This window comes from Helianthus annuus, chromosome 5, assembly GCF_002127325.2.
Source record: "Helianthus annuus cultivar XRQ/B chromosome 5, HanXRQr2.0-SUNRISE, whole genome shotgun sequence".
NCBI lineage: Eukaryota > Viridiplantae > Streptophyta > Magnoliopsida > Asterales > Asteraceae > Helianthus > Helianthus annuus.
In genome coordinates, this window is record NC_035437.2 from 158,289,338 (window position 1) to 158,313,159 (window position 23,822).

At 39.2% G+C, this 23,822-nt stretch overlaps 2 protein-coding genes and 3 non-coding genes across 8 annotated transcripts; all 5 read right to left on the reverse strand.

The window, feature by feature from the left end:
* Positions 1 to 2,486: 2,486 nt before the first annotated feature.
* Positions 2,487 to 17,214, reverse strand: LOC110943821. Its single transcript, XM_035990033.1, has 10 exons — positions 17,160 to 17,214; positions 16,758 to 16,897; positions 15,460 to 15,525; positions 15,204 to 15,340; positions 14,955 to 14,962; positions 14,776 to 14,859; positions 14,617 to 14,675; positions 14,491 to 14,544; positions 14,169 to 14,371; positions 2,487 to 2,615 (listed from the first exon to the last, which is right to left on the reverse strand). Exons 1-10 carry the CDS (start codon positions 17,212 to 17,214, stop codon positions 2,573 to 2,575), a joined length of 849 nt encoding a protein of 282 aa, XP_035845926.1. The 3' UTR covers positions 2,487 to 2,572.
* Positions 17,215 to 17,479: 265 nt separating this feature from the next.
* LOC118492758 lies at positions 17,480 to 17,598 on the reverse strand. The gene has a single exon (XR_004894760.1). It is a non-coding gene; the product is annotated as a U5 spliceosomal RNA (small nuclear RNA).
* A 954-nt stretch (positions 17,599 to 18,552) lies between these two features.
* Positions 18,553 to 18,669, reverse strand: LOC118492780. Its single transcript, XR_004894782.1, has one exon. It is a non-coding gene; the product is annotated as a U5 spliceosomal RNA (small nuclear RNA).
* Positions 18,670 to 19,284: 615 nt separating this feature from the next.
* On the reverse strand, positions 19,285 to 19,400 carry LOC118479449. Its single transcript, XR_004859584.1, has one exon. It is a non-coding gene; the product is annotated as a U5 spliceosomal RNA (small nuclear RNA).
* Positions 19,401 to 19,899: 499 nt separating this feature from the next.
* Positions 19,900 to 22,309, reverse strand: LOC110941622. 4 transcript variants are annotated; one of them, XR_004893414.1, is made up of 4 exons: positions 22,162 to 22,309; positions 20,884 to 21,881; positions 20,607 to 20,798; positions 19,900 to 20,479 (listed from the first exon to the last, which is right to left on the reverse strand). XR_004893414.1 is itself a non-coding variant. In XM_035990312.1 (4 exons), the coding sequence occupies exons 3-4, from the start codon at positions 20,781 to 20,783 to the stop codon at positions 19,994 to 19,996; spliced, it is 702 nt and encodes a 233-aa protein (XP_035846205.1). In that variant the 5' UTR covers positions 20,784 to 20,798; positions 20,884 to 21,881; positions 22,162 to 22,306; the 3' UTR covers positions 19,900 to 19,993. The 4 variants fall into 4 exon arrangements, 2 of the variants coding, with proteins under 2 accessions (XP_035846205.1, XP_022038978.1); XR_004893415.1 differs by having other exon boundaries at positions 19,900 to 20,518; XM_035990312.1 differs by having other exon boundaries at positions 19,900 to 20,518; positions 22,162 to 22,306.
* Between the last annotated feature and the right edge of the window lie 1,513 nt (positions 22,310 to 23,822).

Genomic DNA, 23,822 nt, shown 5'->3' on the forward strand with positions numbered 1-23,822 from the left:
TGATTATCTACGCGAATTGGCACGAAATCCTAAGTTCTAACACTCCCCAATCACCATTAAGCCACCTCTAAACACCTCCAATCATACTCAAACTCTTCCACTATAAATATACACCTTCTCCAAGCATTTCTACACTTTCAACACTCTCAAATCACTCCAAATTCACTCACAAATCAGTTGTAAATCTGCATTTTCGGATAGAATCATACTCTTGCACAAAAGTGAGTATAACTTGCTCATTTCTTAACGAAATCACCCGATTCTTTTTCCTACTTGCTTGGTTAATCATGGGGTTTGATTCCTTGACTTCTCCTTGGAGAAATCAGACCTAGAATTGCTCCGAAATTGTTCACAAACTTTCTGTTTTGTTTCAAGTTCTTCAAAAGTTTGTTTAAACTCATCCAACTTGTGTCTAACACATCTCAAGCCTATGTCCTAATGCTTACAACCTCTCTTATGGTTGGTAAAGCTTAAAAACAAGGTTGAGACACTATAAATCAGAGGTTAAAACCTCAAATACTTTCTGTTTTATTAGGGTATTTCACCCACAAGTCATGTTCAAGCTTGGTTCTTGATGAGAAGTGATTATGGAACAACTTAGGTTGTTCCAACATAAAATCCTCACATGATTTGATGATTTCTCTTTAGTTAGATTGTTTGTATTATTGTACTAAACCTAGTTCGTGACCCTCCTTGGTTGTCTTTACATCAAGTGAAGTGGTGAACATTCAAGGGGTCCCTAAATGGGAGCATGTTCTTCCTACCCCATACATGGCATTCATGAATGACTCGAGGTACCTAAACGAAGATCCTAATCTTCTACCTCCTACTTGAAATATTGAACTTAATAATATGTAATACTTAAATATATATACACACACATTCGAACCTTTAATATTAGACTTGTGTTTATATGTTAAAGTAGTAGAATGACATCTAAGACTTAACACTCCAAGTATGATTCTAATGGGCTTACTACCCATGAAATACAATATAACCCTAGTGGTTACGTAGTGTCATATAAGAGTATAAGTCAAGGATGATTATTTTGATATACTACTTTATGCTATGTTAAACTCCAAATTATAATCTTCCGTTATACGCCAAACTCACACACCTACGTTTCCTCATGTAGAAGGACAAGGTGCTCCAAACTAATTCTTCCACCAAACTTGCTCTCGGAATTTCAAGTCAAGACTTGTAAACCGTGAGTATACTCGAACCCATTTTACTTTTAAACACTTTGGGTGCAACATGTATTCTATATTAAACGCACGTGACACTTGAAACTTATTTGAAACATGCTCTATCCTTTTAAACATGAAACATGAAACTTGTGATACTTGAGACTTTTATGCTATGTGAACGTTTAATCTTCGTGTGTAGTTCCGCCTTAACAATGGTAGCGCTATAGGGGTAATGCACCTCCCCGTTAGTCTTTGGGGTATTGTTAGGAGGAGACATATTAACCTCCCGTGAAACTTTGGGCTAGGTACTTTAACGCATTGGAAACTTGGGCTATCACCTGGACTGCGTAAACTAGCATGGTTGAAACTATTTTAATATGTTCATGTTGGATATGAGTTTTTATTCTATTATGCTATGTAAACAAACTTGTATACTCGCTCTTTGCTTTTGCATTGAAACTCTATTTTAATACATGTTGCAGGTTGATTATTGAAGTATGGATGATTGATGAAACAAGTTTAGGGTGGACTAGATACACACCTAAATTTATCTATCTTTTGTTGTTATGATTTTTGTTGAAACAATGTTGTTATCTCCTTTTGAATTTGTATGACATTTAGTATTGCACGAAATTTGAATTTAATTAAATATTGTCACATAGTGTTATGACGTCTCTAACAATCTATACACACTTCGTCTCATCCCGATGTTTCCGCCATCGGTTGGGGTGTGACACCCCAAAGGTCACTCGACTGAGCTAGAGCCGTAGCTCTAGTGGTGCAAATTAGGGATGAGCTCGGTACCAACCGGTACCGAAAATATCCGGTATTGTACGGTTCAGTACCGTACGGACTAACCGGTATTAGAAGGTAAATATCGGTACCGAAAACGCAGAATGTTGGATTCGGTACCGAAAATCGAGTTGGCATCATTGGTCATCCCTATTGCAAATGGGATGTTATCCCTTCACTTCATTTAAATTCCTATAATACATGTATGTTGGTAAAAGAACATCCTCTAAAACATAAAAATAGTTAAAACTTCTATAAACGAAGTCTAAACCATCCATGCTAACAAATCACAACCATTGAGACTGAGTATAATTAGAGGTGACATTAAGATGTTTATATGTTTTGCCTTTTTACAATTATGCAATTTTTTTACAAATATTTGTTTTAGAAAAGTTGGCAATTCAATGTTCAATTATCAAAGAACTTTTGATAATATATAAAGGTGTTGCTGTAAAAAATAATTCAGATAATAATACAACAAACAAAACAAAGCTTCGAACAAAATTTAATAAAAAAACTGCAAGTTTCCAGCCCAAAAAAACATCCCTAGAAAAGGTGTAACCACCATAACAAACTTGCATATAATAAACCCTTCAACGATAACGACGAAGAGAAAGAGTGTTGTTCCTTTTCCATGTAGTGTTAGAAAAAGAAAAAAAATAATTTAGAAAAATAATGGATCCTTAACATCATCTCTATATTTAAATATTTCCTTTTTATTCATTCTTGTAACGCCTATAAATAAAGGCTTGTTTTTAGGTTTTGAATGTAAGAAATTAATCAATGAAATTCAGTTCTTTTGATCTTCTTTGATTATCATTCACAACATGGTATCAGAGCAGAGTTTCTGATCCGTGAAACATCTTGCTCATCTTCTACAATCAATCAAAACCAAAACCAAAAACAAACTTCAAACCTGTCGTCAATCCTCCCACGAACCTTTATCCCCCATTATTTTTGAAGAAAAGAACAAAAGGCAAGCAAGCATCCTGGCACCTCCATTAATCCACGGCAATTCGCAAAGAAACAAAAGCAAGCACACAAGCTCGTCACGAAAGTCAACATTAATTAAGCTAGCAGGCACACAGCTCAATTAATTTAGAGGCAGAGGGCTCAATATATTGTTTTCGAAAAATATTAGTGGAGGTTTTCATATTTTATTCGACAACATCAGTGGTGCCTACTATTAGATTTTTCGAAAGGCAACAAGACGACAGAAGGGGGCTATCTATTTCTATTTATTTTCGATAGAAGGCAGAAGGAAGAGGAAGTTGTTTGTTGGCGCAAAAAGAAGAAAAAAATATTCAGTTCAAGTGTCCAGCGTTTACACAGCTGTCATGTCCGGAGACGATAGCCCAAACAACCGTACCAACAATGACGATCTCGTAATCCAACTTGCGAATCTTCTTCGAACCAACCTTAATACCCAATCTCAAACACCAAAACAAACCTTATCCAATAGTCTGAAGATCAGTATCAAGCTGAATAGTCAAAATTACGCTCTATGGGCTCGAATGATTCGAGTTGCTATAGGGGGGAAATCTAAGCACCTGTTGAGCCATATTACAGGAAAACCTGCCCCACCAAACCCGTCAGATGAACAATACGAGCAGTGGGAACAGGACGACCTAGTCGTGTTCTCATGGCTCATACAAAACATTGAACCAGGGTTAGCCGGTAACCTCACTGAGTTTCCCACTGCGAAGGCGTTGTGGGACGCATTGGTGGTTACATATAGCAGTGGGAAAGATAAACTACAAACCTTCGATTTACACGTCAAAGCAAACGAACTCAAGCAAAACGTCTCGGCCTTAGAAGATTTCTGGATCAAGTTACAAGGCATTTGGGGAGAAATAGATCGAAGGGATCCGAATCCAATGACTTGCTCTGCTGACATAGCAACATATAACAATATCAGGTCTGAACAAAAATTATTTCAATTTCTGAATGCTCTTGACAGGAAGTTTGACCCAGTAAAAAGAGAAATCCTTCGGTGGGATCCTCTTCCCTCGGCTGAGCAAGCCTACGCGGCTGTAAGGAAGGAGATGGCACATCAAGGAATCCTTGGTACCATCTCTGAAACTTCTCAGTCCGGCGTGGCAGCGGGGCTTGTCGCTGGCAGAATCATTGAAATCGATGGACAGGGGTTAATCACGAAGGGACAGCGGCGGTAAGACTTCACTGGAAAATCATCATCCCGAATCGACAAATCCAAACTGAAATGTAGTCACTGTGATATGAGGGGACACATCAAAGAGCAGTGCTTTAAAATCGTGGGTTTCCCTGACTGGTGGAGTGACAACCACAAAACTAAGAACCCGAATCAAGAGGGGAAGGTTGTCATTGCCATAGGTAACAACAGCGATGAGAAGGATGGCGGCAGTAATGCTTCTAAAGAAATAATTAGTGTTCAAAGTGAAGGCACATCTGAGGCTGAAGATCAGGGTGGATGGACGTGGCACTGAAAAAAGGCGAAGTGCTCCTGTCAAAATTGTGACAACCCTCACTAAACCAGGTTTCCGTACGACTTAATTAATAATAATTTACTGCTTAATTACTGTGCTCACCTGAAATTTGTGGACAAACTGCTACTTGATTACTGATACTTGTACATACCTGCATCATACTCTGTTTACTGTCACTACATTATTTACATGCTAAACCTTAGTGACAAACATGATGCACAAAAGCACAGTAGCATTATGAACGGATAACCTATTGAACGGGCTGTCATAACTAGCACCAGGCAGATACTGCCTCTAAGGCCTGTATGAGCCAGAAATATTTTACTACACTAGTAGTGAGTGTAGGGATACAAGGGTTGTAGAACTGCGTCTCTAGGAATAAGTTACAATGACTGGATGTGCCTAAAACGTACACTAAGCACAAAACTCAGCACTTTAATAAACAATTAAGCTTTTAGCTAACTAATAAAGTGCCAAAACATGAGAAAAATATTACTAGACACTTTCCAAAGTGTCGGGAATAAGTTGTGTCACTAAAAATGGTATTAACGACACTTTAAAGCTTTGTTTAACGCTTTAACGGATTACTATCCAACCGAACAACCGGACTATACCCGGGACATGAAAATATTGCCAATAACATTATTTATCTTTTTCTGAGCCAGTTAGGGTCCCTGAATACCCTAACACCCGCCATAAAGCACAACACACTACTAACCTGGTTAATCACTTAACTAACTAGATTAACCTAACTATATACTTAGTGTTTGGTTGCATTTGAACTAGAAACCCCCCCCCCCCTTAACCAACCGTCCCCATAAGGACATCCATTGTCCTAAACTTCATTATTTTATTTTATTTGGTCCCATATCTAGTGGACATGTAGTCCATTGGATCATAACCTAAGATTTTGTCTATAAGAACAAGGTAATGCACACATGATCATTCATCACCCAACACTCAACAACACTTCCTCTCTCTCTCTAGAAAGCTCACGGTCGAACACCCCCTATATCATTCCTCCACATTTCGATTTTGATCTTCACATTCCAAGCTCACACAAGTGTTAAGGATCACGTATAAGAAGGCTTGGTGCATTCGGAACTCAAAGGACCTCTTCTCGTTGCTTTTATCCTCCCATTTTGTGTCTAGATTCTTCCCTAGCCTCGAGCTAGTGGTAAGTTACTTGAATCACCTTCTCGAACTATTTTGAAGTGGTTAAAATGATATGTAACGGTTAAAACTCGTAATCTTACAATATGACACATAAAAGTCCACTAAAAATGCAAGTAAAGATGGTTAAAAGCTTGTTTGTTGTGTAAATCATGTAGTATTTGGTTTGTGTAGTTATTTGGACCCGATCTATGTTGTGGTAGCTCGGATCATCGTTTAACCCGGTTTGGTCATGATCATGGATCGTGACATAAGGTTGTTTTGGATGTAACAAGGGTTAAAGGATGAAACTCTACCACACACGAATCATGAACTTGTGTAAAAGCGTTTTTACTTGCGAAATAGTGTTTAAAACTAGTAGATCTACGGATCTACAAGCGGTATTTTCAAAGGACCAAGTGTCAAAGAAACTATATTTACTAATGCCGGATCTTACACTAACAAGGATGATTTTTAGAACACACGAGTGTGTAAACACATGTGTAACACAAAGTTTCAACAAAATAACTATTTTTGTAAAAGTTGACAAGAAGTCGTAAAGATGGAATTTCTTTAAAAGCGAGGTTTTTACGAAACCGGATTGATTTATATAAAGATCCACTAAAAGTAATGGGATTTACTTCATATTTTTGGTTAAACCACAAGTTCATGAGATTCTTGCGATTTACATGTTTATGGGCTAGTTTGTTGTTCTGAACATTGTTTGGTTAAATGAGAAAGTTGTTGATTTGAATTGTAAAAGAAAATGTTACGCTTGAAAGCGTGGCCACCTCCAGTTACAGAGGAAACTCTGGCGAAATTTTTCCAAAAACCTAACACTTAGAAATGTTTTCACTACAGGTGTTAGAAATACGTTTTTAACTTGTTTTCACATATAAGTTTCGCCACGACTTTATTTACAAAATATCGGAGGTGGGATTTCACAAAAATAAAACTTGGTAAATATATATTTAGTATATATTTTTCATAACGTCGCTTGTTATGTGCTTATGATTATTTGGTGAAATATACTAATATTATTTCTAGGGTAAAAATAATATTACCATGTTAACAACTCCAAAATAATACGAACGCCTTCGCAATAATTATTTAAGTTACACCGGTAGTTATTATTACCACTCGATCTTTAAAACGTTACTTACGCATTTTAAGAAAATATTCTTGAACGCGTACTTTGTTAAAGTATTATTTTGGGAAAATCATATGTGTTGAAATATAATATTTTTTTTGGAAGAATATTTATATTTTGGAATAAGAAGTAAAATATATATTAAGTAAGACTTAATAATATATTCCGAAGTTATACGAACGCACATGTAATAAATCCCCCATCCTTGGGAAGGAAAATAATTACCAAGTATATACAGAATGTAAACACGAAATAGTTGTCTAACTATTTCCCAAAAGCTTAAACCATAAAGCTAAGGCACGGCCGTCCGTCTAATAGAGTTAGTACGTGTAGGTCGTCGCACAGCTGCTTGATCAGGAGACATACTTGGTAGAGACGCACCACTGTGAGTTCATGTCCCCCTTTTCTCTTAACTGTTTTCAGTTTTCTAAACTACGGGGGTGAAATACATGTTACTATGATTACAAGTACTTTATACATGGTATGGTTAGCGTAAGGAGGTTTACTACTTAGATCATGTGAGTGGGTAGGAGCAACATGAGGTCATTAATCCTCATGGTAGGACCGAGGGACAGTAGCGGTAGATCTATCTGGGTGTAGCGAGCCCAACCCCTGAGCCCGCCTAATGGACCAGGTGGTGACTGTGTACCCAACGCAAAATCCGCTAGGTTTGAGTCTCCCTACTTGCACTTCACACATATCGATGGCCTTGCAAACCATTGGTGATCTCTTTTTCCTTATTTGCTACATACCAAGATTTTTATACTTACAAAGGTTTCACATACTCACTACACATGAACTCGCTCGACTTTATGTTGACTTTTCAAACTACATGTATTTCAGGAAACTAACGGATCTGGCACGGTATGCACAAATTTTCAAGCTGCGTTTTAATAAAGAAGTCAAGGAGGGTTTAGAAGGTGTAACCTCTTCCTGGACGGGTTGCATATCCCTAAACCTAGTATTGTTTTAAAGTCTTTTGATAAGTTTTTATAAACTCATTTAAATCAAGTCAAGATTTGTAACTTATTTTGTGAATGTTGAAAATGGGATTTTCTGAACCTTATTATTGGATGAATATCGCATGTTTTTATCATATAGCATTGTTATGATTGTTGCTATGGTATTAAGATGTCACACCAATTAACCCACGCTTCCGCAAAGCCAGGGTGTGATAGCTTGGTATCAGAGCCTCGATCATAGCGATCTAGGATTCTCTCTCGAGTCTAGACTATGATCACTAGGGCTCTCACGAAAACATTTTTACTGCATACCACTTAAGTCCAGATCCAAAATGTTTTTACAAACAAATGTTGAGCACATTTTATTTATTATTTATAGGCTCAGTCTGGGAGTCTGAGGCTCAGTCTTGGAGGCTGAGGCTCGGTCTTGGAGGCCGAGGCTCGATCTAAGAGATCGAGGTAGATGGCTAGTGAGACTAGGAAGAGCAGTCTAAGAGGCTGGGAGAACTTGGCTAGTGGGACTAGGAATATCAGTCTAGGAGACTGGGAGGCTAGTGGGACTAGGAGAATTATTTGAATGCTTAACTGGTGACTAATGTGTTTATTTGACTATGTGATTGATTATTTGTGCATGTGTGTGTGTTTGTTTTACAAGACGGCATGGCCTCCTCTTCAGATACTGAAGTGATGGACACCTTGGATCCTTTACCAATCGTGTCGAACGATGAGATTATGACAGAAAGTGAGGTGCACACTTCGGATACCACCAGCACGGATAAGGATGATTTCCAGCTCCTCTCGCTACCCGGTGCTGCCGCCGAGCTCGCTGATGGCCCTTTGGCCGTGGACATACCACTCGTAGAAATCCCTGCCCCCATACCTTTGGCCGTTTATCCTGCTTACGATATACTTCTCGACGCCGGCGTTGATGACGACGTCGATCTGTTTGATGACGAGCCCCTAAAGGATGATGTTCAGGGCGAGGCCCTTCTAGCTGCTGGTGATCTTTTGTCGCTCGCAGATGCTCCCGCTGGGGAGTCACCTGCTCACTCACCCGTCCCGGACTCTTTCGAGTCTGTGGCCTCCGTATCATCCCACACTCAGAGTGCGCAGCATTTTTCTCACGGTTCAGATCCAGATAGAGCATCCTCTGTTGCCCCTGTTCCTAGCTTTGCTTTCGATCACGATGTTGAGGAGGATTCCGATCCTGTCTTTCCCCAGGACTCGACCCAGATCAGGATATAGAGTTTATACCTATGGATCAGCCTATGGAGGATCCGGTCGACCCAGTTGACCCAGTTGATCCCATCGACCGTGAGTCTGATTTTTGAGATGGCCTTTGATGATCCCGAGCCTGCCATGGCCCCTGAGCAAGTAGTTGCTCCAGACCTCGTATTTGAGCATGACCATATTCATGCTGACGTACCCGCTGCTGATCCTCGATTAATGATGTAACTATCGATGATCATCCTATTCTTGCTCCACTGTTGGAGGATGAGCATGCTGTTGATGCCCATATTGATGCCCCTCACATTACTGATATGCCTACTGATCCTGTTATTGCCCCTTTTCCTGACCCTGTGCCTGTACAGTTCAATCATGCGCCTCTTGCAACCCAAGTTGATCCTCGATACGCGCACACCCGAAGTGGGTGGATAGTCGATGACAATGGTTACCTTTCGAGTTTCCTGTGACTCCTGTTTCAGCCCCTGTTTCAGTTCCTATGGATGCACTTTTTGTTCCCACACTCACCACTGATGCTCGCCACACAGTCACATGGCCCGGAGCCTGCACCCAAGCCAGCTACTACACCATTTGGGTCAGTTGATGTTGCGCCCGCTGAACCTACACCTTTACGTGGTCACGATCCTGCTTCTTTTTAGACTGCCAGACAGTGCACCCCTTATAACTACCTACATCAGGTAGCCCCCCTCATTTGTGAAGAGGTTCGTTTTCCCTTGTGAGGATCGACGCCCGTTGCGCCATCATGCCTAACACTTCCTGTCAGGATATACCCGCGTCTTGTAGAGATGCTCCAGGCCGCACCGCTTGCTACATTCACCCCTACAACGCTTGATAAGCCGATTCGGTGGTCCCTATAAACGTACTATGCTAACTATAAACCCTTACCATTTCTCGCATTATGAAGAACACACACAGGATAAGTTGCTCCTGTAACATCAACTACAGTTTAAGGATATGAGCCGCAGAATGTTGGAGCTTGAGCTGACACCACGATCGGCAACTTCAGATACAAAACATAACATAACCAAAAACAGGAGTTAAGCGTCTACATCACAAGACAGCATATTGTCTAAAAAGTTTCTGTGAAACACCACGTCCTCCACTGTGTCTTTCGCCAGCATGCATTGATCCGCCACATACCTCAAGATCCCCTTTTGCGCACTTGACCGCTACTAGTACATCGTTCCCAGGATGCTGATGCTCGTTTCCTTACTATCAAGTAACAGATCAGCTAGTTACTTTAACATATATCCTAGCTCGAGGAGGGATTCACGCATGTCGACAGTTTACTTTTCTTTCCTCCTCCACCTCAGTAACCAGTATAGTTGGTTTCTGGATTATGCAAATTGCATTACGCTAGAGTAAATACGCTAATGATAAGCCGGGATTTTGAAGGCTTTTGAGTACCACTTCTGACTATGTAATTTTGATGCACTAATATACTTGCTGGACAAGGGTAGGGTGACCCTGTGTGCTTTCTGCTGTGATGCGCCTTGTAAGACACTGTGATTGTGACCGGAGGATAATAAAAGCCGATCATCTTTAAACACGCGGCAATACTTATGACTAATGACTAACGAAAACTCCACCGCTATGTCCCCACTAAGCACGCTGTTGATCTACGTATTTGTGCGATAACTATAATGCTACATGCTTACTTGCTACCTTCCTATTTACAAGATGTACAATACATGAGATAATATGTGACTGAATGTATAATGACTGCGTATATACGTATATGTAACACACCTAGGAGGTCTTATTCGTTGAATAGAGACCAATGTGCTCGCATCCTTCACAAGACCTAACCTAACCGACCTTCTTCTAGGAAGATGTCGACTCAAGGGAACACCAATATCAACCACCCTCTACCTACAACAGAGGCGGAAATGCGAGAGCACCTCTTACAGGCCATCGCACGGTACGAGGCCCATCGCTCCGATTGCAGCGGAGGTACCTCAGGAAATAACCCCCCCAACGGCTGCACCTACAAGCAGTTCTTGGACCACAAACCTCGAGAGTTCGACGGCACCGGGGGTGCCTTAGCCTTCGTACGCTGGGTTGAAAAGACAGATTCAGTTTTACGATTAAGCAAATGTGACCATGAACATCAAGTCAAGTACATAACTGGACTATTGTTGGATGAGGCTCTGTCATGGTGGAACCATCAAATTCGAACAATGGGCGAGACCGCTGCGTATGCTATGACGTGGGACGAACTGAAGAGTCTGATGCGTGAAAGATATTGCTCGAGGGCAGAAGTCCAGAGATTGGAGACAGAACTGTGGAACTTGGAAATGGAAGGACCAAAGATAGCGGAGTATGTGCAGAGATTTAACGAATTATCACTAGTTGCCTTACTCCTGGGGACACCAGAGTTTAAGAGAATTGAACAGTTCATAAGGGGACTGGCACCCCAGATTCTAAGCCTGGTAACAGCATCAAAACCATCAACGATCACCGAGGCTATCAACATAAGCATAGCACTCACAGAAGAAGCAGTTAGACGAGGAGAGTTTTCCACTGCGGAGGAGAAAAAGGAGACTGCTATAAAGGCATCTGGGGATAACAAGAGGAAGCTCGCAAATTTCAAGATGGTTACTCCGGTAAGTAACAAGAAGAAGGCCAAAAAGGGAAAAGATTACAAGGGTATCCTACCTAAGTGCGACAATTGTTTACGTTATCATGTCGGGCGCTGCAAATATGGAAATTGTGGTAACTGTGGCAAGGTGGGACATGTCAAGGAAACTTGTTGGCAAAATACTGAACAGAGTAATAGGGGCCAAGACGGTAGTGAGGATCACGAAGAGGACAACGAAAATAGCAATTGTCAAAGTAGAATGAGCGATAAACAGAAACGTACTCAAGGTTGTTTTAACTGTGGAAGCAAAAAAGCATTTCAGAAAATATTGCCCTAAAAACAATCAGGCACACGGATGAAAGCTCCCCACCGAAGCTAGGGAGACACGCCAGGGATTCAAGCATGGAAATCGGTACGTTCCATAGTACCCAACGTTATGCGTCCGTACTACTTGATACTGTAACAAATTGTACGATTCACACCTCTAGAGTTCGAGAGTAGAATTGGTTTACGTAGCGAGTGAGTAGTTATTCCCGTACCCATTAGAACTAGCTTAGGGGAAGCTAGTGGAAGCCAACGCAGTAACTGGAATCGGCACAATAGAACCTGGAGGGCATAAGTTTACGCTAGATCTATTGCAAGTTGAGTTGGGAAGCGTCAACATGGTAATTGGATGTATTAGCTGGCAAACGATCGAGCGGAGGTTGATATCCGCACCTCGAGGACGGATGAAGGAATGATTGTGACTCACGAAGCAGGATACGCCACCACCGATCACGAATTACATATGGCACGAAAGTTGTTGTGGGAAGGATGTGTTGCTTCCTGGCTCATGTCGGGGACAAGGGAGCCGAAGAACTAAAACTTAACGATACCCCCGTGATCGGAGTATACCCTGAAGTCTTCCTCGAAGACTTGCCAGAGTAATCTCCTCGACGACAAGTCGAATTTTTGCATCAATCTGATTCCAGGCCACGCGCCTGTAGCCAAAGCACCTCGAGCGACTTACACCTTCGGAGATGCAAGGATTGACAGTGCAACCTCAGTGGTTGATAGAGAAGGAAGATAACAGACCAAAACTTTTGTTTTGGATAACCTCAGTTCTGCTCGCCAAAAGAAAGGACGAATAACTTCCAAATGACCAGGAGCCGAACGGGCTAACATACAAGAGTCGGTGATTTTTGCTGAGGACTAATGAACTTCTTACACAACTGACTATGATGATCCAACTACTACTACACGACTTATCGACGATCGAACATCGTCAGCAGAGAAATTCAGGGAATATACCAGGATGAAATTGTGGGACAATGATTGTGCCTAGACATAAACAAAATGCTGCCTCCTACACAATGTATAAGTCGGATCCACACGAGGTGCGGAATCCGGAGGAACTAGAGGCCTTACATCTAGGAACCATATCTGTCAGCTCAATCAAACGTCACCAACTTGACAAACTTGTCATTTCAAAATCGAAAGTACTTAAATTTGCTTCCGTTGAAGTCTTCACTCTTACTTCTAACGAGTAGATATTGCGTTTCTACTCCCCTCAAGGTAGTTGCATCACGTTGATTTCCTTCGCTGAGAGCGAACACATGTTTGTTTCGAATACTTGGTCGTTTCTTCAATATAGCAAACACACATTGCTCCATTTTCTTGGAAACTTATTTGCCACACATGCACCTTGCAAACCATTGGTGATCTCTTTTTCCTTATTTGCTACATACCAGGATTTTTATACTTACAAAAGTTTCACATACTCACTACACACGAACTCGCTCAACTTTATGTTGACTTTTCAAACTACATGTATTTCAGGAAACTAACGGATCTGGCACGGTATGCACAAATTTTCAAGTTGCGTTTGAATAAAGAAGTCATCCAGGGTTTAGAAGGTGTAACCTCTTCCTGGACGGGTTGCATATCCCTAAACCTAGTATTGTTTTAAAGTCTTTTGATAAGTTTTTATAAACTCATTTAAATCAAGTCAAGATTTGTAACTTATTTTGTGAATGTTGAAAATGGGATTTTCTGCACCTTATTATTGGATGAATATCACATGTTTTTATCATATAGCATTGTTACCATTGTTGCTATGGTATTAAGAAGTCACACCAATTAACCCACGCTTCCGCAAACCCAGGGTGTGACAAAAATATTACGTTTCCGCTCAAAAAATTAAAATCAAAACCAAAACAAAAAAAAAAAACAAACCCCAAAACCAAAACCAAAACCAAAAACAAAAACCAAAAACCAAAAACCAAAAACCAAAACCCAAACACTCAAAAACCCAAAACCAAAAAACTCAAAACCCAAAACCAAAACCCAAAAGCTCAAAACCCAAAACCAAAAACCAGAAACCAAAAAAAACCCAAATCAAAACCAATGCCAAAACCCAAATGGCCAAGTTGAATTTGGAAATCCCATAATTCAACTTGAGGGGGAGTGTTAGAAAAAGAAAAAAATAATTTAGAAAAATAATGGATCCTTAACATCATCTCTATATTTAAATATTTCCTTTTTATTCATTCTTGTAATGCCTATAAATAAAGACTTGTTTTTAGGTTTTGAATGTAAGAAATTAATCAATGAAATTCAGTTCTTTTGATCTTCTTTGATTATCATTCACAACATGTAGCCCTTCTTGAAGGGCGAGCCTTGTGGTTCAAGTGTCCCTTTCCACGCAGACCTCTGTATTTCTTTCCAGCAGATGTTAGTCCGCGAAGCTCTCTGTGTTTGTGCAACGGGTTATAGATCCAGTTGATCCGTGGGTCGTTACGGATAGCCGCATGTGCAGGGTCAACCAAGATAACCTCAAAGTACTTGTAAGTGGAGTTCTGGTACAGGATTTAGAGTTTAGAACATGAACTCCGTATAAAGAAAGTTGAATATGCTGAAATTGAAGTTTAAATGACGATAACGACCTATTTAATGTTTGGGAGATGAGGCTACTTACAAAGATTCGAACTTCACACGCTGTTTTTAAGCGTAAATAGGTCGAGTTTGTCTGCTGAAGTAAGAACTTCATATCACAATCACATTTATGTTAGTTAAGGAATTTAACTATTTGAAAAAAAAAAACCTCATGCAGAGAAGATTCGAGTGTTGGCTGACTGGCATTTCTCTCATCGGACGCACTTTCTATAACATAGTAAAAGATGTGTATAATTCAGTTTCAATCTATGTACCAGAAATATATATAAAATTTCAAAAGAGAAAGTTGATAAATAGTCCGTTATACCTCTAGGATGTACAATGAATTTTGAATGATGGAACTGTTTGAATGTTGGTTGGGGTGTTGAGCAACATTTAAATTTATGTATCACTGATCCGAGAAAATGAGTTAGAGCTGTAAACATAAGTTTAAATTGAATCAAAGATTAATAAATATGTGTTTGTAAACACCATTGCATAAGTTACCTATGAAACTGTTATGGATAAAGATGACCAGTTAACAGCTTATGCTGAATATATATTCAGATTGACCAAGCCAATCCGACTATTGCAGCATCAATGGCATCTTTTTTTTTTTTTTTTGGTTCTAGTGGCTCGGGTCGCCATCACAAACGACAGTGTCGGCATCTACTCCTTTGGCAAATACCTAACAAAGTAAGTCAACTCAAAAGTCAAACTACATGTAAAAAATTCGAATTTGTAATAAAAAAATACGCATCTACGCAACAGACTTCGATATGATTCTTGTCAACTGTAAGCTTGTTCAAAGTCAACGTTCCGGTTTTGTCACTGGAAATAACGTCCATTCCTGCCATTTCTTCTACGGCTGTCATTCTTTTCGTAATCGCTCCCTGTATAAATCATATAAATTGTCAAAAATGATACAAAAATATAATAAAATTAATAAAATAAAGATGATGTAAGTCAAGAAACCGGGCCGATACTGCCTATCTTGAATCAGGAACATTACGATTATCTCGATCACCATTCCAACAATGATAGAACAAATACAGAAATTCCCAATCGCAGTCAAAACCTGAAAAGATCATAAACAATTTCAAAATCTCGAAAACACACACGCCTGGATGTGAAATTCGAATCCTTTTCATACTTACTTTCTGAAAATAACCAACTTGGGGCCAGTCTAGCCATGAGAGCAGCTGCTGCATTACCAGCATTGTTTTCTTCAATGAAACTAATGGTGGGGTTGATTATGAGCAAAGTTGTTCCTTCCGTTTTCTCAAGCTCTCATCATCCTTCCTGGTAATGCAAAGTTGACACATCAAACAATTAATAAAAATTCCAAAATACTAAAAATATCTCCAACATTATTGATATCAACATTGCCAAAAAGTTGTTCCTTCCGTTTTCTCAAGCTCTCATCATCCTTCCTTTCAAATTGGCTGTCAAAAGAAATAACCAATATTATTAGACTTGAAATAAAAAAAAAGGTAATCAACTCAAAGCATAGCGTTGCCTTGAAGAACTGAATTTAATGGCTTTATTATGTAAAATTGACCTAAGCAATGCTACCCACTTTGATAAAAACAGTTGTTATAAACTTTTGCATGTTTGGTACATCATGAGTACCTAATGCCCAAAATTACTCAAAGCCCTAAATAATATGACTGCAAGCGCAAGAATTGAAAATCAAATGCAAAACTAATGAATTGAACTTAACAACACGCTTCTAACAAACTCTAAAAATTATAAAAAAGAAAAAAAACTAATGAATAATCAAGAGTGGTTTCAAACATCTGTTTTCTCCACAAACTTCTGTTTTCAAACCACTGTTTTCCATTCCTAATAACGCTGTGTGACATTCCATTCCTACCTGTTTTCAAACCACTGTTTTAACCCAACAGTGGTTTCAAACATCTGTTTTCTCCACAAACCACTGTTTTAACCAAACAGTGGTTTCAAGCCACCGTTTTAACCCAACAGCGGTTTCAACCACTTTTCTCCACAAAACACTTTTTAACCCAACAGTGGTTTCAACCACTGTTTTAACCCAATAGTGGTTTCAAACATCTGTTTTTACCCAACAGTGGTTTCAAACATCTGTTATCTCCACAAACCACTGTTTTAACCAAACAGTGGTTTCAAGCCGTCGTTTTAACCCAACAGGCAACAGTGTTTTCAACCATTGTTTTCTCCATAAAACACTTTTTAACCCAACAGTGGTTTCAACTACTGTTTTAACCCATGGTGATATGATTCAGCGTTTATTCAGAGAAACAGACTATAACACGTAACTGAATTTATTACCTCATGGTGATTGAGTGAAGGAATTGAGACAATATCGGTTGTCCGTGTTAGCAATTTCACCTCTGATATAAGAGTTACGTCTGTGTTCAAATGAACTGGAAGAACAAAAAACAGTGCAGAAGAAGGTAATGGTGTAAAGACTAGAAGAACAAAAAACAGTGCAGAAGAAGGTAAGAAACAAAAAACAGTGCAGAAGAAGGTAATGGTGTAAATCCTAACTCTTAAACTCCCCAAGACCCCTACACAAGGTAAAGACTGGAAGAACAAAAAACAGTGCAGAAGAAGGTAAGAAACAACAAATCTTTAGCAAAAAGACCCTTATAGAGTGTTATAGATTAGCAAACATTCATAATATGTCATGGGCTCACAAATCTTTAGCAAAAAGAGTATATCAAAACTGACAGTTAACCGTGTAGCGTTTTTGCCCTTTCTTGAGGGAACCGCACGTGTAACCCATTAGTTGGACCTAGGAGGCTAGGAGCGTTCATCAGTTGAAAAACCAAAAACAAAACAAAACCGCATAACATAACTACCTTTCCTAACCAGGTGTTAAATTTCATTTCATTTCATTTCCTGTAAAATCTAGGATGTAGTAATTAATAGTACTCTAGTTTTTGGTAATGCAGCTTATGAAAATACATGAAAAAAAAAAACAAAACACTAATAAGTAAATTTACAACCAAAAAAGACAGGTAAAACTTTAAACTAAAAGCATTGGTTGGAGCCTTCTATATAAAAAGGGACTCTCCAAAAATAGGGGTATGCCACTTTGAGCAGCGAGCACACGGTATTCTTTAGTAAAAGGCGAAAGAATAGTTCGCTATGTGCTCACTGCATGGCTGCGTAGATTTCAGCATCCTACCTGCTTGTCTTAAATAGTAGGTTTCACTCCTATAACTTCTCTAGCCAACCGATGTGGGACAAGCACTAGATGCTTTTTTTGCCACTTTTCAAGCCTCCTCTACTGGTTTCACTCTCCTCTCCTAATTGTTGTTCCCAAATTCTTTTCTACTCAACAACTACCAGTTGCAGAACTTTTGCGATGTGGGACAAATACCAAATACTATTTTTCCCAATTTTCAAGCCTCCGGGCCCTTTACTAATTCATCCTCTATGCAGTCTGCACACTCTAATTCTAGTATGGTTTGGGTGGCAAAAGAAAATTACTTCTTAACACTAAGTAATTAATTACTATGATAACTGGTTGAATTCCATTCTACTCTCAAAATGCCTACCCATAAACTATGAATAGATTCTACATAGCTTTAGAATATTGAAGTTATGATGAATACCTCCTTAAAATACGATCATGGCTGCTGCTTCACTGGTAGTTGGTCATTTTGTTCACCACAAAAACGAGTAACCACAAAGTCAAAAGTTGTGTCGGTTTGGTTACTCGACAATGGGTTATTAATATCACATGTATACGTTCATTTTTCATACCTATTGCTTTCTCTAAGCAATCCCTGTGGGAAACTCCCCAAATCGATTAAGTAACAGACGAACTGGACTCCCCTATATAGACGGTTCACATCATGTTTTATGAACATACTGATTGATTTGCAAGCCTTCATATGGGTTGAAAACTCTTCAGCAAAAAGAGTTAAAAACTGATTTTTAACATAAAAAAAGAAATAAAAAACATGTGAACCCTCTCTTCCAACACCAACACACTACAGCCTAAATTTCTTCTATTTACTTGATTTTGTTTACCAGATTTTTATCAGAAAAATAAGAGTTGCTTAAAAATTAAAAAAAAAAAAAAAAACTTAAACCGAAAACATTGGTTGGAGCCCTTCTATAAAAAAAGAGACTCTCAAAAAATAGGCATATGCCACTTTGGGCAGCGAGCACACGGTATTCTTTAGTAAAAGGCGAAAGAATAGTTCGCTCTGTGCTCACTGCATGGCTGCGTGCTTTACAATTTCCCACCTGCTTGCCTTGAATATAGGATTTCATTCCTATAACTTCTCTATTCTGTCGATGTGGGATGGACTTCAGATATCCCCTTTACCAGTTTTCAAGCCCTTTTAGTGGTTTACCAAAACCCTGACATGATACTACAGCTTGAAATTGGACGATATGCAGAGATACACACGGTTGTGTTGACTTTCCGCTAATTCACTTTAGTGCTACCTGTTTTATTCCAGTCGCATGTCGATTTTTTTAAACTGTTGGTCGGTTGTTCCGTTATTTATGCAGGCTCAAGCTCACACAAGATCCAGTCATAGACATCATCATTTGGTTTATGACACTGTCCTATTATCACTAGATTCTTCATCATTCATCTACGCAGTTATTTGTTTATGTCCACATGCCCAAACCCAACTGGTCATTTGTTTGTTCAGAACTGGATCAGTCTCAAACCAAACAATAGAATGAACCCAAGCACGCTTTCATGGTTTATGTTCCTCGTTCTTGTTCTACCTCAAGATGCACCTTACTTTTAGGTTCTGATTCAATAAAACTTTAAATGACTTTCTTAATGCTTTGTTTAGCAGTTAATTTTATTCGATAATCTAAAGCATTGGTTAAAAATTGCATCAGTATCAATAAAAAGTTGAAGACACTTGATGCAGCAAGCTCACAGTATTCTTTAGTAAAAGGCGAAAGCATAGTTCGCTTTGTGCTCACTGTGTGGATTTCAGGTTCCCACCTGCTTGCTTAAAGTACGGGTTTCGCCCTTTTATCTCTCTTTACAACCGATGCGGGATGGGCTTCAAATGCTCCATTTTGCCAATGTTAAGCCTCCAGATCCCTTTGTGATTCATTCTGCTGGACCTCTGATACTGAGTTATAGATTATCGAAGATGAGTACTGTTTATGCCACATGGTTGGCGGGTGATATGCTAAGAACCAATTCCACTGTTAAACCCGAATCAGTTGTGCGGATTCCCAATATGAGTGGTCCAAGTCAAAGAAGGTATATGCTTTCTTTAACATCAAGATGTTTGTTAGTAGGGAGTTTGTTGCAACTATAAATCTGAGATAATAATATCTAGAATGTGCTTATAAGTCTATGTTGTGATCCTGCCCGGTGAGGGGTTCGAAAAAATACTGGGTTAGGAACCAAACCCTTGAAACCGGTTTGGTTGGACCCGATTTGGACCGGAACCGACTGGCAAGGTTGAAATCGGGTTTTAAATGAAAAATATGCAATTTTAAATCCAAACAGACATGCAATTATAAGTGCAACTTTGTTATTGCATACAGATCCTTCACAAACTTACAACTTGCTAAGAAGACGAGAGTGATGTTGCAGCAAGCTGATTAAAGCAGTCACTTAAATGGATTTGTGGGATTTTCATATGATGTAATATTTTCTCTATGACATTGTCCACCTCTGCACAGAGACCGGAAAAACATGCCAGCAACTTATCCCTCTTTGAAGTAGGGAGGTCTTTCAGTAATAATTCTTCAATGTCACGCAACCGGGAGAGGATGTCACGAGCCCTTGATCCGCCTTGATCAATCTGTACACCGACATCTTCCCAGCAGCTCTTCATCTGGGCCATTTTCCTCTCAAAGTGCAGTTGCACATTCTCCACTTGTGTTTTCCCTTGATCATGCGTATCTGCTTCTGTTGGTGCCTTCCTCCGATTCGTACGAGTCTCAATATTAGCTTTCTCCTTCTCTAACAAACCCTGTAAACTTGACATACGCTTTTGTGCTTCTACGGCATTCGCAAACGCCTGAGCCTTCTGCTGTTTTGCTTTAACTTCCTGGAGTTTGACATATAGTGAACATAAGAACACTCCAGACTACAAGTGAACATTAGAAGGCTCATAAGTCAATGAAATTTAAAGCCACAAACAAAAGCAAATACGTATACTGTATAGCGCTCAATACCTCATACGAGATCATTGTGAGTGTAGCACTTGGAGAACCATCTAGCAAATAGTTTAATACTTTAGTAGGCATAGTTACTTTCTCATGTGCTTCATCATCCCGGGGTACGTAAACGGGATATATCTTTAATTTCTTTAAGTTAGAAAACGGAGACGGTTGAAGTGAGATTTGTTCCATGTATGAAGAAAGTGGCTGCAAAAATCAAAAGAGTAGTTTCCGAGTTCAAATGGAATTCCCATGAAATGCATCATATAACTAAGAACCAACGTCAATATACCTAAACCAACTCCAAGTTAAACGTAAGAAATTTGACATAGTGTAGCTGTTGAAGCAGACAAGCAATGCGAGAACCACTCCACGCGGTTGAAGAGTAAATGCAAAGATCCACCTTCTCCAAAGAACACAAATCTGTAGAGAACTGCAAAAAACAAGGACTACCGAAGAACGAACTACTAAAGAGCAAGGACGCAAGGTTGGGTGCGGTAATTAGATGCTTGCCGTAGCACCTTCTTATAGTAAGATTCTTGAGTTGAGGTGCAACCACTTTGAAAGCATGCAGAGTCCCACATCCATTTTCAAGTGTGAGATTAGAAAGTTGAGGATGACAAATAGTAAACTTAGATGATTCCAGTATTGTAAAGTTACTTAAGGTGAGATTCTTTAAGTTTGCACACTTTGAGAAAATACCAGCGCCGTTATCATCATAAAACGCGACGTAATCAAGCTTCAACGTCGTTAGATCCGGGAGGTCCCATGTCGATTCAAGAATAATAGAATACGGATCAAAAAAGCTAATAGAAGATCCAGTCAAACTAAGATATTTAAGGGACCGAGAACGAAGGAGAAAAAGAGGAAAATCAATCTTGTCATCACGCAGCCATGTTACAGTCAGTTGTCGGATATTGTGAGAGAACGCATAGTCAAGAATCCTTTTTAGCAACGCCTCGCTAAGTGCTTCACGAAAACTGAGGTTGACTGAATAAACTTCAGTTTGATCGTTGCGATGAGACAAAACATTGTTAACAAACTCAGAGAAGGCACGTAAAGAACGGAAATCGTCGGTTGAGATATTGAGACAGGGCATAGAAGTCCAGATAAACCGCCATCTAGAAGACAAAGCAGTGGTTTGAACAGCATGTTTAATGTGAATAAGAGAGAGGATTCTATGGATGAGATCATCCGGCAACATGCTTAGCCGATCGTCTTGTGCATTCGTTCTAACTTTACTATGCTCGGAATCCATTATCTCCTCACGCTAACACTATAATTCCATAACTGCAAAAAAAATATAAAAAAAAAAACCCAAATGAGATATTGAGAAATGTATTGAATGCCGAGCAGAATGAAGGAATAATCCTCAACATTTTATAAAATAGCAAAATATATTACAAGTAGGGAAGTTCAAAACCAGAATCGAATTCGAATTAGGTTCGTTTTCTGATTATTAACAGAAAGAATTCAACAAGCAAAAAACACTTGTGCTAAAACGTTTTCTAATTATAACAAGCAACAAAAGCAAATCTAGTTAAAATTGCAACAAGAAGACAGAGCATACCTTGATTCCAGAAGCTCAATTTTCTTTCTTTCTTCCTGTACGGTCGAGCGATGTTGTTCCAAACGATTTTAGGGTTTAATGACTTATCGATTATGGGGTTTTGGAGACGGGAGTGATTTGTGAAATGTCGAGTGTGGAAAAAATTGGACTTGAAAAGCGATACCATTCGGGTCCATCTCACTGATTCGGTTTGTTAATTAGCTGAAATGACCATACTACCCTTTGATAAGCGTCCTTTTGATTTCTAACCTGTTGAGTCCCCATACGTTCAATTTTCTTTACCCGTCAAATTCAAATATTACAACCTCCCCATAACCTCATTGTGGGTCTCTATAGTGATCACTGAATAGTCAAACGCGTCGGTAGGGTTTTAATTCGTATATATTATATTTAAAAATCGTATTAGATGAATTTTAACGCATGATTAACATAACAAACTAAGATTAGTGTACCTAAGATTATAATTAGTGAGTTAAATTACATAACAAAAGTTATAATAATAACATAAAACTCTACTAACTATATAAAAATCGAACCAAACGTGCCCAATCTGGATGAAACACCTATGAGCGATGTAGCGGTACGATGTAGATTAGAAGAACTTCAATTGTTACTGTGATTTGGCCCCTCAAACTGAGTATGACCATTATTCTAGGTTCAAACTACATATATAATCTAAAATAGTCAACTTGTATATAACCAAAATCACCAATATTATCAACGGTGTCAACTTATATAAAAAAAAAAAAAAAAAACGTAAATTATCAACCATAATCAACTGTATATAATCATAATCAACAATTTTATAACCCGTATGTAACCAAAATCACCAAAATTTTCAACCGTATCAACTTACATAACCAAAAAAACATAAATATCAACCGTAATCAACCCGTATCAACGTAATTAAGTTGTATCAATCATAATCAACCCATAAATAACAAAAATAGCCATACTTTTCAACCATAACAACTTATATAACCAAAAAACATAATTATCAACTATATCTAAGGGTGGAGGGTATGGTTCAATCACTCTACGGTGTTTGAGTCATTCTCTACCCAATAATAGCATGCCATATCAACTTCCCATTCTACTCCCCATTTTACACTCAATCACTAGGTATGGTTCAAACACCCCTCAATTAAAAAAAAAAACTTGATTGGTTGTATCTCTCCTCTCTCCTCTCTCTCTCTCTCTCTCCTCTCCTCTCCTCTCCTCTCCTCTCTCTCTCATCGGTGACTATTCACCGAAAACAAATCAAATCACGTCCAAATCGAAGCTAAGGGTGTCCGGGCGCTTAGCGGGGAGGGGTGCGGTGAGGCAAGTCCCCGAGCGGGAAGATCGCCGCCGACCCCTCGGGGAGTGTAAGCGGGGAGTGGGGAGCGGTGTGTGTTCACCGCACAAGTTTTCAAGTTTTGAACGTTAGGCAACGGTCGGATTCAATAAAAAAAAATTCAATTTTAACCTATAAAAATAACCAACTAAATCTAATTTTTTTACCACACAAATTCTCAATCTTACTCTAAAATTCTTTCAAATACAACACAAAGCCAAACCGAGCAATGGAGAACCAACCCCGCGAAGCCAAGAAAAAGTCCGTCGGCTCTAACACTAACGGACGCGGCTCGCAACCGTCTCGTGGTGGTTCGAGCGGTGCA

Excerpts from the sequence above, each read along its gene's own strand:
- LOC110943821 (XM_035990033.1), bottom strand. The coding sequence starts at position 17,214 with ATGGGTTACACGTGCGGTTCCCTCAAGAAAGGGCAAAAACGCTACACG. Across the intron at positions 16,898-17,159 it reads AAAACGCTACACGGTTAACT|TCTTTACACCATTACCTTCT; the intron begins GTCAGTTTTGAT and ends TTGTTCTTCTAG. Across the intron at positions 14,676-14,775 it reads ATTCATTGTACATCCTAGAG|AAAGTGCGTCCGATGAGAGA; the intron begins GTATAACGGACT and ends ACTATGTTATAG.
- LOC110941622 (XM_035990312.1), bottom strand. The coding sequence starts at position 20,783 with ATGGAACAAATCTCACTTCAACCGTCTCCGTTTTCTAACTTAAAGAAA. Across the intron at positions 20,519-20,606 it reads TCACAATGATCTCGTATGAG|TCTGGAGTGTTCTTATGTTC; the intron begins GTATTGAGCGCT and ends GTTCACTTGTAG.